Source organism: Talpa occidentalis, unplaced genomic scaffold (genome assembly GCF_014898055.3).
Source record: "Talpa occidentalis isolate TD23 unplaced genomic scaffold, MPIMG_talOcc4v2.1 talOcc4.7, whole genome shotgun sequence".
Taxonomy (NCBI): Eukaryota; Metazoa; Chordata; class Mammalia; order Eulipotyphla; family Talpidae; genus Talpa; species Talpa occidentalis.
In genome coordinates, this window is record NW_023605083.1 from 102,412,349 (window position 1) to 102,426,108 (window position 13,760).

General features: G+C 47.0%; 1 protein-coding gene across 2 annotated transcripts in view; it reads left to right on the forward strand.

Annotated features, from left to right (window-relative positions):
• FAM120A (family with sequence similarity 120A) overlaps positions 1 to 13,760 on the forward strand; it is a 103,976-nt gene that overhangs the window by 21,530 nt on the left and 68,686 nt on the right. Inside the window, exon 1 of one of the 2 annotated variants that reach the window (XM_037493558.1) lies at positions 3,453 to 3,926. The exons of the other annotated variant lie outside the window; for it this stretch is intronic. Within the exon in view, the coding sequence (XP_037349455.1) occupies positions 3,453 to 3,926 (474 nt within the window). Of the gene's footprint in view, positions 1 to 3,452; positions 3,927 to 13,760 lie in introns of those variants that run through there. 2 annotated transcript variants of the gene reach the window in all.

Here is a 13,760-nt window from a genome sequence, read left to right on the forward strand (position 1 = left end):
TGACTTACAATTTAAAGCTGTATGCCTATTTTAAAAATTATGACTGAAAGAGAAAATGAATTCATACCTGTAAAGAGAAGGGGACTTAATCTACATAGCTGCAGACAAATTCTAGAACAAAATGACAGTAAGATCCTCAGACGGCAGAGACAGGCATGAGCTCTTTTAGGGAATTTGCTGGGTAAATAGCAGAGGTTTAAATCCCAAGCAGGACTAACTTGCTTTCTTTTAGGGTCAAGGCTTCCATGCTCACCCAGCCTGCTGGTCTTTGGACGTATGTAATGATCATGTGGCTTGAAGCTGGGTCTCTCTCACCTTACTTGAAACCCAAAAGACCTACATTTTATCCCTGTGGATGGAAACCCCATCTAAGTAGATTAATTAGAGCTTTTCTATTTTCATCTGCAAGGAATCATGTAAGATAGACAATATTTTCCTACTTTTGGCTGCAAATAAATTGATCAAAAACTGGCTGAAATGTGAAAGAACTGAAAATAAGTTTTTCTGTCCTTGGTTTCCCACACTTTGGTAATTTTTGATCTCTGGTCTGGTACTCTATGTCTATGAATCATTCCTTTTTCTCTGAGATTTTCTGGGTAATTTTTGTGAAGCATGAGGCCATGTCCTTTTTTTAGCAGTTTTGTTTATTTTTCCAATATTTTTCTTTCTCCTATGGCAATCTGTTAGTGAAATTAAAAAATTTCTTTTCTTTTCTTTTTTTTTAGATAATATTTTTTTAAAAGATTTATTTATTTATTTATACAAGCACTGGGTACAGTCAGAAGCGCAGGAGGGTGAGAGAATCCACCAGAGCCAGAGCAGAGAGCAGAGCAGTCAGACTGATGAAGCACACTGCTGAGGGGAGCAGCAGGCGGCAGGAGAGGTCTGTGCGCCATGTGGGACCCTCGCCTGGCAGCTGGGGATCAAACCAGCGCTGCAGAGGCTGCAGCAGCTTCGCAACCCAGTGCTCAACCACTGTCCCATCGGGGAGGCCCGAAATTAAAAAATTTCTTAAGCCTAAGTGAATTGTACAAGGACAAAGAAGTTGAAATGAAAGTCCACAACCATTTGTTATTCATAGATTGTCAAACCAACAAGATATTATGTTTTAATAAATTTTAAATACAGATGCTTACTTTTACCTCCCTCTATACTTGAAATTTGAATCCAACCAATCCCTGAATTTGAGCTGATGTGAATTATATTTATCAGACGTTAATAATGTTACTCAAAAAATAAATTAGGGACCTCCCTGATAGTGCAAGGGGTTAAGACGCAGTACTCTGAAGCTATCTGCAGCCTCTGCAGCCAGGGCAGCACCAGTTCAATCCCTGGCGTGGGAGCTGACCCACACAGTGCAGCAGACCTCTCCTGTCTCATTGGCTACTCCCCACAGCAGCGTATTTCAGTCAATCCACCTGTTCTGCTCCCCAGTCTGTCTCTGGTGAATCCTCTCACCCCCCAGCACCTCTGGGTGTGTACCCCAGCTCCTGTATGCATAAATAAATGAATCTTTAAAAAAATAATTTTTAAAAAAAATAACAACCTGGGTCAAGTTTTAAAAGGTGAAGTAATACTCCCAGGGCACAGACTTAGGTGACGTTGGTGGTCTGCCTCTAGATTCTTAGTCTCCGCCTAATGTGAATGTAAATTTATTCCCATAACCCCAGATACAGGCACTAAAGCACTTAAAAAAACTAAAACCAAGTACATTGAAAAGAAATAAAAATAGGACACAGTGATGGCAAACATGCGGAAAGCAATGCTATACATTAAAATACAGTGAGTACTTGAAACTACCACTCTTAATCTTGTGAATTTCTAAATAACATGTAATCCTGGCCTCATCACTAACTTTTGTGCATGTGGATTTGTTTGCCACAGTCTATTTTTAGAAATTAAACATACTTATTTAAGATACCAAGAGCATTTTATATAGTTATCACACTGGCCTATATCTAAGATGAAGTTATAAGAAACTAAAAAGCTGAACTTTCCTTTTCAGGGAGAGTATGTGTATCCCCTCAACCCCACCCCTCCCTCTGGTCCTGCCCCCTCCACAGGCTTTTCCAGAAAGAGAGCACATGGAGGCTGGAGGTAAGTAAAACCACTTTTCAAGCTCTGAAGGGTTCTGAGTCTCTAAATGCTTCATTTTGCAAGATATTAATTTCTCTCTACAAAAAATTTTATTGCAGTACAATATACTTCCAGCATTAACCTAGTTTTAAAAGCAATTACCAGAGGTCCAGAACAGAAGGCATGACAGCCTCTTTGCTACCAGAGCAACAGGGATTAAAATTACTGTCCTTGGGAGTGGCTGGTAGCAACTGGAAAGTAAGAGTTTAGGTCGGTGGTTTCATAGATAGAACCCAGGCGAAAGGAAGTCTTTCCCTGCTGTGAAGGACCTACCATTTTCCAGCTTCTTACGCTGCCTGTGTATTCTGCTGTGTTTGTGGCTGCAGTAATAGGCCACGGGCTCTGTCACCTGCCACCAGTGAAGCGCGGATAGAGGAAAGCCGCGGTCAGCAAGTCACTTGGAATGGGCTCCGAGGGTACTAAGGGGGCACCCGTGGGTGCAACATTCAGCGGCCCTCTTCTTCCCCGGGGAGTCTAGTGTCCACTGGACCCTTTGCCACCCTTTCAAACCTCGTCAGGCTTGAGCCCCTATCGCTCGTGAACAACTCCAACCCGAGTCTGGGGGTTTATTTCGGTGAACCAGGAACACCATGATGATTAAGAGGGACCAGACAGTCACTTTCAAAACTCCGCACCCACCCATGGGGCGACGCGGTCACGACCGCCTCACCAGCCTGCCTTTCCCGAGCCGGGGCTCCTGGGGTCCCCAGCGCCCCACCCCGGCCCTGGACGCGGCCCCACCCGCCTCGGCCTCCGGCGGCCCTCGCGGGCCGGGGTCCGGAGAGCCCGCGCGCTGCTCCCTCCCGGCCGGAAGCCGGGACCCCGAGGGGGAGCCGGGTCTCGGGGCCGGGTCCCGGCAGCTGGGCGCGCATCTCGGCATTTGGGGCCCGGTCTCAGGGTCCAGGTCTTGGGGTCTGGGTCTCGGAGTTCGGGGGTCTGGTGTCCCTCCGGGGCCTTGGGCCCGGGTCTGTGGTTGGAACGCTGGGGCTCCGGGCCGCGGGGCGGGGCTCTCGGGGTGCTCCCGGGCTCGTGTCTTCTCGGCTCGGACGCCCGCGTTCGCGCCTCCAGCCTCGGCGCCCGGCCCGCCCTCCCCGGCTGCAGGGGCTCGAGGCGCGGGCCCGGGTCTCCGGGCCGCCCGGCCGGCCGCGAGGCGCCGCCCCTTCCGCCGCGTGCGTCACCGCCCGGCCCCGCCGCCGCGCGGACGTCCCGCCATGGCCCGGGGAGGCGGCAGCACATGGCGGCCGCAGCGGCCGTGAGCGCGGCCCGGCCCGGCGCCCCCTGAGCCCGCGCCCGGCCCGCGCCCCCGGCCCGCCGCCATGGGCGTGCAGGGCTTCCAGGACTACATCGAGAAGCACTGCCCGAGCGCCGTGGTGCCGGTGGAGCTGCAGAAGCTGGCCCGGGGCAGCCTGGTGGGCGGCGGGCGGCAGCGGCCCCCGCACTCGCCGCTGCGCCTGCTGGTGGACGCGGACAACTGCCTGCACCGCCTCTATGGGGGCTTCTACACCGACTGGGTCAGCGGCGGCCAGTGGAACCACATGCTGGGCTACCTGGCGGCTCTGGCCAAGGCCTGCTTCGGCGGCAACATCGAGCTGTTCGTCTTCTTCAACGGCGCGCTGGAGAAGGCGCGGCTGCACGAGTGGGTCAAGCGCCAGGGCAATGAGCGCCAGACGGCTCAGCAGATCGTCAGCCACGTCCAGAACAAGGGCACGCCGCCGCCCAAGGTCTGGTTCCTGCCGCCAGTCTGCATGGCCCACTGCATCCGCCTGGCGCTCATCCGCTTCCACGTCAAGGTGCGGGGAGGGGGGCCGCGGGGAGGGGGCGGGGGGCGACCGCGGGACGGGGCGATGGGGGCCCCGGGCCGGCGAGGGTGCGCGGAGGCGTGGGGCGGGGGCGCGAGGAGGCGGGGTCGGGGGTCTGCCTGTCGGCGGGTGGGGAACGCGGTCTGCTGGGGCCGGGGTCGGTGTGGGCCGGGCCGGGTCGGGCCGGGCCCGCATCAGCGCGGGCTGGGTTCTGGGACCCAGCGCGGTGGAGGGCCGGGGGTCGGGTTAGAGCCAGGGCGGGGCCTGGGGCCGGGTTCTGAGTGGGCCGGGGTCTGGAGCCAGAAGTTGAGGTTGGGTTGGGGGTCTGGGGAGCCAGATTCAGAGCAGGGATGGCCCGGGACCTGGATCCGGGGTCGCTGGAACTGGGGGTCCTGGGGACTAGGTTCAGAGTGGGCGTGGGCCGGGGTGGAGCTGGCTCGGGCCCTGGTCGCGAAGACTCCAGGTTTGGGCCCGGGGCCTCCACTCGCTCCTCTCCCAGTCGAGCCTAAGGTAGACGCACCTGGACTCCGGGGCAAGGGGCAGGCTCCCTCTGTTTGCAGGCCGGACACCCCTGGAAGGCCCAGGATGGCTGCAGACCAGGGCTTGGTGGGGGCTTGCAGAGGCCCCTCCCGGATATCCGGAGTACTTTCCCCACCTTTTGAGGCCAGCAGGTCACTAATCTGAACTTTTAGGAGATACTCTTTATGGAATTTTGTTCTTGAATAGCAACAGGTTTTTGTGTGGAGCAAGGGGCTGCATGGTGATGGGGGGGGGGGTTCCCACCAGGGTGGGGGCTATATCTCCCCATTCTCCCAGCTCTGGGCCCTGGCAGTGAACTGGTGGAGGCCTGAGGAATAGGCCTCCTGTGCAGTTCAGGGCTGGGTCCAGTTTCTTTATAGGAGAACAGTTTAGGGAAATTATCTGATTTTTGTGTGTGTGAGATTTCAGAGAATTGTAAAACTTGATGGGATGTTGTCAAGTTCTGTGGCTGAATCTGTGTGGAAGGCTTGGGTTTTGTGTCTGTAAGAGTAGAGTTGAGTCAAAGCCAGAGTGCAGCCTCCAGGGTCCCCTGGAGCAGGTGGGTTCTGGCCGCTCTGCCAGGCACCTGGGTAATCAAAGCCGCTCTTTCAGGTGCTCTGTTGTCCCTTTGGCACAGGGTTCCCTGAACCAGGGCCAAGGGAGCCTCAGGACCCAGCAGTGACACGAGAGAAGCATCCATGACCCCTGCCTTGAGTCTTGATTACTTCCTTTTCATCGTTTTTCTTTAAAGTCTTTGAGGGGTGGTGTGGTGTTCTGGCTTTGGCAGCTCTGCTTTCTAGCTTGTTTGTCATTTCTTTATTTATGCTTTAACTGTGCCTGAACTCAAAGTTTGTGAAACCCAAACTCCTGGTAGTGCGGCCTGCTGCCTTGCTGAGATGGTGGCTGCTCAGCCTAGAGTGCTGGCGGAAGTCCCACCCGCCCGCTGCCATTGGTGCGAGGGCTCCCTGTGCGGGGCGGCGCGGTGGGGCGGCCATTGGTCTGTGTACTTGGCACAGACAGGCGTCCCCCGAGAAGCTGGGGTGGCGCCAGGGTCTGCTGCTGGCATTTCTGCTCAGAGCCTGGCTCCCTGGGCTAAAAGGCAGAGCCTTTCCCAGGTGTGACTGTCTCCAGAAGATGCCATGAAGAGTTTAGGGGTGCATACACAGGGCGAGCTTTCTAGGCAAGACTTCCAAAGGAGCTCTCTAAATTCTCTCAATATTAAGGCTAGTGTCAGCGTGTACACAGTACTGTATCTTCAGTAAGAGCTGCTGAATTCCTTTTTAGTTGTAAGGTTTATTTAAATTTTCCCCTTCCCCCACCCCCATGAATGTAATGTGTACCTACTACATGCTCAGAATTTTGACCTATGTGTGAATAGGATTAAAGTAGATTTAAGGTAATTTCTTCCATGAGATAATTTCTGGACATGAGATAATTTTGTCGGCACATACTTTGTTTTAGAGAAGTTAATTCCTGCTCAGTAACTACACAGATTAAGGTAGTGATGAGTCACTGACTTGGTGACCCCTTACTTTACTTGACTGTCATTCATCTTTTTAGAAAATGCCTAAGAAATTTAGCTATAGAAATTTATCATCCTAATGAGAGAGCAGGAGTTTTAAGTATAGTGACATCCTCCTCCCCTCAAAAAAAAAAAAAAGAAAGAAAAGCTTTCTCTTTCCTCATGGAAGAGGAACCATTACATTCTCTGCCTCATAGACTGCTCTCCTTTTTTTGATGTAATAATTCTCATAAACTTGCCTGTTTTTAAGCTCAGCTGGTGAACAGGGGCAGAGGAGCTTGGTCAGAGGAGACCAGTAATGGCAGAAGTGCCCTGGAATGGGGGAGACAACAAAAGTTAGAACCAACAGACAGAATTCTGGAGCTTTTAGGAAAAGGGAAACAGCTTTGTGGCTTCAGTATCCCTGAGGGGAGCACAGTGCATATTCTGCAGGGTGATTCTGAGTCAGAAAAAGTTCTCTGCAGCATTCTCTGAGGGAGTGAAGCAGTGTGTACTCTTTTTAAAAGATGCCCATTAAAATGTTTAATTTACAACTATAATGATATATCACTGTATACCCGCTAGAATGGCTAAAATCAGCAATACTGACTGCAAGTGCTGGCAGTAACGTTTAGCAACTGGAATTGTCCACTGCTGATGGGCTCGTAGGAGGGCAGCCACCTGGAAATCAGCTCTTGGTTTCTTATAAATTGAACATACGTTTACTGTACAATCCAGCAATCCTTCTGCTGGGCATTTACCTAAGGAAGCTTGTTCCCAAGAACCCAACTTGAATGGTCACAGCAGTTTTATTCATAATAGCTATAAACTGGGAATGATCCACATATCCTCTAATAAGTGGGTAAACTGTGGTACCTCCACACCACACAGAACTTCTTAGCAGGAAGAGAGAAGGAACTGCTGATTATATGAAATCCTGGGTGAATCTTGAAGGATTTGTGTGAAAGAAGCCGATCTTGAACAGTATGATGCTGTTCATGTAACCACCGTGGGAAGGTAAAACTGCTGGGGCTGATGGGTGGTTGCCCCAGAGGAGGGGTAGGGGGCTAGCAGGAAGGGCCTCTGTGATTGGATGCTCTGTATCCTCATGGTGGTGGGATTTGTTTTAAAATCAGAACTGTGTCACAGGTGACTAAAAGTTAATTTGACCGTATAATTTGTATTTTTTAGAAGAGTAAATAAAAGAATTGGCATGAACATTTTTACTCTGTCCTGTCAGGTTTATGAGGTGTTTCTCTTATGAAAATTGACCATTTTATTGGCCTTTTCATGTTCTGTATCCTGACAGAAAGGCTTATTTCCTGTCATCCTTGTGCAGACAAGTCTTCTGACTCAGAAGAGTATGTCTTTGAGGCAAGGTAATTGGCAATTTTTTGCAGGAATACTTAAGTTTCTTGACCATTCGAAGTTGCCCCAGCATGGATAACCCGTTTTGGTCACTTTCCTGCTTCCACTGTGCTTGGATCCAGAGAGTTCAGGAATATTTCCTCTTGTGTGCCCTGAGTCATTGTAACCTTTGAAACTTCTCTGAGGGACTGGTGTTGATTTGAAAATGTTAGTGGCAGGAAAGCCTGAGTTCTCCTGAATGTTTCTGTGAGAGACCTGTGGTCTTTTGGTGTGCATCTTTTTGTCTTGCCTGAACCAGTGTCTGGTGGGTTGCATAGATCTCATAGAAGGCAGCACTCATGTTTTAAGTGAGTGGGAGAATATGTGATCCTTGTGTAACTTGGGATTTGGGCATGGTGATCTGTCTGTCTCCTTGTGTTCCTGGTAGGGTAGGGGTTGACTTAGAAGGTGCCAGGCTCTGGGCCACCCCGGTGGCGCAGCGGTTGAGTGCTGGGTTGCGAAGCTGCCCGCAGCTTTTGCAACGCTGGTTCGATCCCTGGCCACCAGGCGAGCGTCCCACAGGCGCGCAGACCTCTCCTGCTGCCCGCTGCTCCTCTCAGCAGTGTATTTCGTCAGTCTGCCTGTTCTGTTCCCCGCTCTGGCTCTGGTGAATTCTCTCATCCTCCCGTGCTTCTGACTGTACCCAGTGCTTGTATAAATAAAAAAATAAAAATTAAAAAAAAAAAAAAAAGAAGGTGCCAGGCCCTGCTGGGTCTTGACACCCCATTCTGTGTGTGGAGGGAATGACCTGCTGAGTAAGTGACATCTGGGGACATGTAGCCAGTAACCTCTTCAGGAGGAAGTATCCTGCTAGCGTCAAAGTTCAGTTTCTTGTTGTGAAAGAACACTTGGGTGTGTGCCTACCTGCAGTTCACTCCCAGGTCAAATCTGATAGCAAGCACCTCCACTATTTGTCCCAGTTAGCCTGTGGTAGTGAGGCTTCTGCATACAGTAAAAACTAGCAATGTATCATATTCTGAAAGACCTCAAAGTCACCAGGGAGTGACTGCTCTATTTTAGAACTAAAGCTGGTCATCCATTTAATATACTTATTTTAAAGTATTTATTTCCTTCTCTGTACTACCAGTTTTGTCATTTATTTTACCTGGCACAGTGCCCTCAAGTTTCATTCATGTGATATTGTGTCAGAATTCCATTCCTTTTTAAGGCTGAATAATATTCCATTGTGTGGATGGACCACATTTTGTTTACCCGTTCTTCTGCCTGGGTATACTTAGGTTATTTCTGCTCTTGGCTGTTGTGAATCATGAATCATGCTACTTTGGACATGGGTGTACCAAAACCTAATTTCAGTTCTTTTGGGTGTATAGCCAGGAGTGGAATTGCTGGATCTTTAGGTATCACCGTGCCATTTTCCACAGTGACTGCTTATATGCATTTTATATTATATATTATAAAAATGTTTTTTTAATTTTTAACATTAACACAATCACACAATACAATATTCAGTAATTTGCATTTTATAAGTATGTAAATAATTTTCCTATGTCTGTACTTACAGTTCTGATTTTAATGCTTGCATAGTGTCACATAATTTATCCAACAACAACTCCTACAAAATAGTACCCACGAGGGCCTCCCTGGTGGCGCAGGCAGTTGAGCGCTGCACTGTGAAGCTGTCTGCAGCCTCTGCAGCGCAGGTTTGATCCCGGCCAGCCGGTGAGAACCCCACATGGTATAGCAGACCTCTCCTGTCTCGCCGACTGTTCCCCTCCGCAGTGTTTTTCATCAGTCTGCCTGTTCTGTTCCCTGCTCTGTCTCCAGTGAATCCTCTCACCCTCCCCGCATCTAGCCTGTACCCCAGTTCTTGTATAAAAATAAATAAATCTTTTAAAAAAAAAAATAGTACACACAAACACATACTTGGTAGATCCAGTGTAGGGATGTTTTAAAAGCTATAGAGCCGATATTGTCAGACCTCCAGATTTTTGAGAAAGTCAGAAATTCAGATATTTTATTTGAAGTTACCCAGTTTAAAAAATACTGTTTAAGCAAATGGACACCAGGCTAACCTCACCTCTTGAGCCACACACTGATTGTGATTGCAGCAACAATCTTTGTCAACAATTATCATCCTTGTCCAAATCTTTGCCCTTTTTGCTTAAAGTTAGACATATCAGAGCCCATTCTTTTCTGTTCTCCTCCTTGAGCCTGTTACTTCATTCCTGGGGTCATTGAAATAGTACTTTCCGTAAATGCACCATTCTTGCCCTTCTCCCGTATGAACTCTTCCTTCTTAGACCCCAGTATTTCTTCTTTTGAGGTTAATACCATCCACCTTAAGTTTTCAACATCTGATGGTTTCAAGCACACATTTTGTCCTCAAAGACTTAAGCACCTGGTTTTCTGCACTTAGAGATGTTTCCTGCCACATCCCATTCAACACATATACGACAGTTCTCACCCTCCTTGTGGCCTCAGACCCCTTAATTCCAGCCAGGATGGGGTGTTTTCATGTTGACTGCTCTGGAGCTTGGGCCTGGTAATTGGTGAAAAAGGATGTCAGTTTAAGCCTCCAGCTGCACATCCCTCCCCAGCCTGCTGACCAACTCCTCTTTCTCTTTCACTTTCCTTTGCCTTCTTCTATCTTCTGCTGAACCTGCCAGCAATATGGACAAAATCCTCCTCCAAACTCCTTATTCAGATGCCCAGACCCTCCTGCAAGCTGAGCCTTCCAGCTGCCTCCACGTAGTGCGGTTCCCCTTTGGTTCTTTCCCGTACTCTCCACCGAGCTGTGGTGTCTCTCCAGATGTTTGCGCCCCGCTTTGTGGGTGTTGCTCCCTTGTCTGACTACCCACTTCTTGTCACTCATACTTCAGAGTTCTTGTCAAATGCAGGCTTCCTTGGATCTCCTCTGGTGTCCCCAGGAGGACTGGGCATAGTGGCATCATCTGTGTCTCTGTACTTTCTTGCAGCTCCTTCCCCGAGCTGCCACTGTGCTCTGCCTAGCCAGACTGCTTGCTATGGAAGCCCAGCGGCCAGGATTTACTTCCTGTCCTTTTTTTTATGTTTAGGATCCGCACTCAGCTTTTTAATCAAGGTATTTGTTCTATTTATATAGCCTGATAAATTTAATCATTTTTTCAACATCTGGATCAGTGGCCATTATGTGAGCTTTTGTTGTTGTTGTTGTTTAGAGAAAGAAAAAGTTTTATTAAGGAGAAAAAGAAAGGAAATAAAGTGGGACTCCCAGGCCAGGGAGGAACAAGGAAGCCTATGTGAGCTTTTCCCCCTCACGTTGAATGTCTTATATTCCCTTCCTGGCCAATTCTTCCTTTAGCAAATGTCTGTTTGAGTTACTGGCCAAGCCTGGAGGAGAGATTACAGGGAAGGATGGCCTTCACTAACTGACAGTTTAGGGGTCATTCTCCACTGTTAATGTTTGGAACTTGATTGGTGCTACATAACCATGTGTTTAGGCAGTAAAGATCATTGAATGTTTTTCAGTAGGGGTGGTTTGGGCCATGTCTAGAGACATTGTTGGTGGTCACAGCTAAGGGGCTGCTAACTGTGGGCAGCTGGTGGGCAGAGACTAGGGTGCTGGCCGGACGTTCTCTAATCATAGGATTGTCTCAGAGGTCAATAGTGCCCATGACAGGAAGTGTCTCTGTAAACAGTTCAAAAAAGTCTAAGCTTTGGGCCTTGGTAAAACCCTACAAATGTGGGAAATAGAGACTGCTGAGGACACCAAGAAGAGAAGTAATCAAAAATACAACTGCATTTTCTAGTGTAAAATACACTCATACACACACTCTCTCTCAAGTGTTCTGGGCCCATATTGCTCTTCATTTTCTTTTATACAATGGAAATTTATAAAATGGTAAGAAACCAATGAATACATGTTACATGTTCCAGCCTTAATAAGCAACCAGCCGTGGGAATAAATGTCAAATACCATGTAATATGAAGAGTAGATACTTAATTAAAAACAATTTTATTCAGGTATCATTGACATATAAGGTTATATTTCAACATTAGGATTCAATATATGTATATCATGTGAAATGATCACCACAATAAGTCATACATATAGATACATATTTTTCTTGTAATGAGCACTTTTAAGATCTCTCTTAGCAAGTTTCAAATACACGATACAGTAATGTAAACTAGAGCCACCATGGTGTACTTTACATCCCCGGCACTGACTGACTTTATAACTGGAGGTTTGTTCCTGGTGACAAACTTTTTTTTGTACACCTTTATCCTAGAACCTGAATAGGAGATGCTTTAGAACTTGAAAAATCAGACAATGAATTTGTAGGCAAAAAAAATTCAGAATAGAACAATTATACATAAATGAATCAGAGTTTAGGTAAAAACGTTTTAAAATCCTCCAAATGTCTCTAGATAACTGCATCATTTATTTTTATTTATGTTCATGTTTCCTCTGGAAAGTTGCCTGTGATGGCCTTGCCTTAAAGCTAGCTCTTATCAGCTGGCCTGTGATCAGTGTTCAGAACATATGTAGTAAGTGAACAGGTAAAATTAATACTCGTTAATTTCTTGGTCCGGTGTGCAGGGACATGGGAGGCAGAACTTTGCAGAAGTTTCAGTTTGTGTCCCCAGAGCTGACAGTCCCAAAACCCTGTTCTCCTACTACCCTTTGGCACGGAGGATTTAATCTGTGAAAGCCTCTTAAGTTTGGAGCTAGTTGAGGATATGAAAGTGTGACCACTTAGGGAAATTGGCTAGATTTAGCCATCTTTTCTCTGGTTATACCTGGTTCGGTCAGATATTGTTTCTGGGCATCTGAGGGCCATGGAGGGTTGAACTTGACACACTGCGTTATGTGGAAAGGTAAATGTGCAGTAGTTAGGAATAGTGACCTAGAAACATAACTTCTTTGTTTCCTAGACATTTGGCAATACTACTTGCCTCTGGAATAAATTAACTTCTGTGAAAAGTTTGAGCCTACCATGTTATTGGTGTTTATCATGCAGTGTAGGTGAATGTGCAGAGGAGTTGGCTTGTCGAGGTCTGAAGGATGTTGGATTTGCTAAAAGTGAGCAGAACTCGGGGGACTTCACTGGACTTTGGGGTGAGTACAGGCATCATGGTTCATCAGTCTCCTGTGCATCTGTGAGCCGAGAAATAAAGTTTGCAGGAGTCAACATCTTGAAATAAGTTGTATTAATCTTAGATTCTTCTTCCTAAATTCTGAAACCTAAATTTTTATTGTATTTTGGAATTAGATTTTTAGCATAAATGCTATTGCTGGGTCAGCTGAGTCATTAGGTTATAAATATAGTGGACTGAGTAAATATTGAGTACAGATAATGTCCTTTTTTTGTCATTAAGTTCATAAAGTTTACTTTGTATTTCTTTATGACATTTTCACTCACTTATCATTTTAGCAAAGGAAGAGAACAATTTTATCATCGATTAAATCTTGAACCATCCAGCCGTTGCTTCACAGATCATGCTAAAGAGATCACAAAGACAGACAGAGAGAAACCTTACTCTCTGTAAGGTGGCAGATACCAGCCATTACATGTATGTAATTTTCATTATCCAGAGGGAAATGAAACTTTCATTTCTGACAAGTGGGAAGTTCCATCTTGGAGCCAAGTGCTCAGGTTCCTGGAGAACTGGGGAGGAGGGTGCTGCACCCTTCTTATATTACATTTTTTAAAAAGTGATAAACTATACATAACAAAAGTTTTACCATTTTAAGTGTACAGTTCAGTGTTAGTAAATACATCCACATTGTTGTCTTGTCATCACCACCATTCGTTTCTGGAACTCCTCATTTTACAAAATTAAAACTATGCCCCCAATATATAACCTTCTATTCTCTTTCTTCCTCCTCCCCCCGCCCTGGAGCCCACCGTTCTATTCTCAGTCTCTCTGAATCTGATGACCCTAGAATCCTCTTAAGTGGAGTCATACGGTATTTGTCCTTTTGTGACTAGCGTGTTTTATTGAGCAAAATTCCTTCCTTCAAGGTTTATCCATGCTGTGACATGGTATCAGGGTTTCCTTCCTTTTCAAGGCTGAGTAATATTCCATGGTATGGATGGACCACATTTTATTTATCCATTCATTTGCTGATGGACATGGATTGTTTCCACCTTTTGGCTACTGTGAATAATGCTGTTAGGAGCATTGGTGTACAATTTCTGTCTGAGTTTGTGCTTTCAGTTCTTTTGGGTACATACCCAGGAGTGGAATAGCTGGATCATATAGTAAGTTTATGTTTAATTGTTGGAGGAACCTCCATACTGTTTTCCATAGTGACTGCATCATTTTATATTCCCAGCAGCAGTGCACAAGGGTTCTTCTTCCCATCCTTGCAATGCTTGCTTATTTCTGTTTGTTTGTCTTGATAGTAAGCCATCTTAATTGGTGTGAAATAGTATCTCTTGTAATTTTGA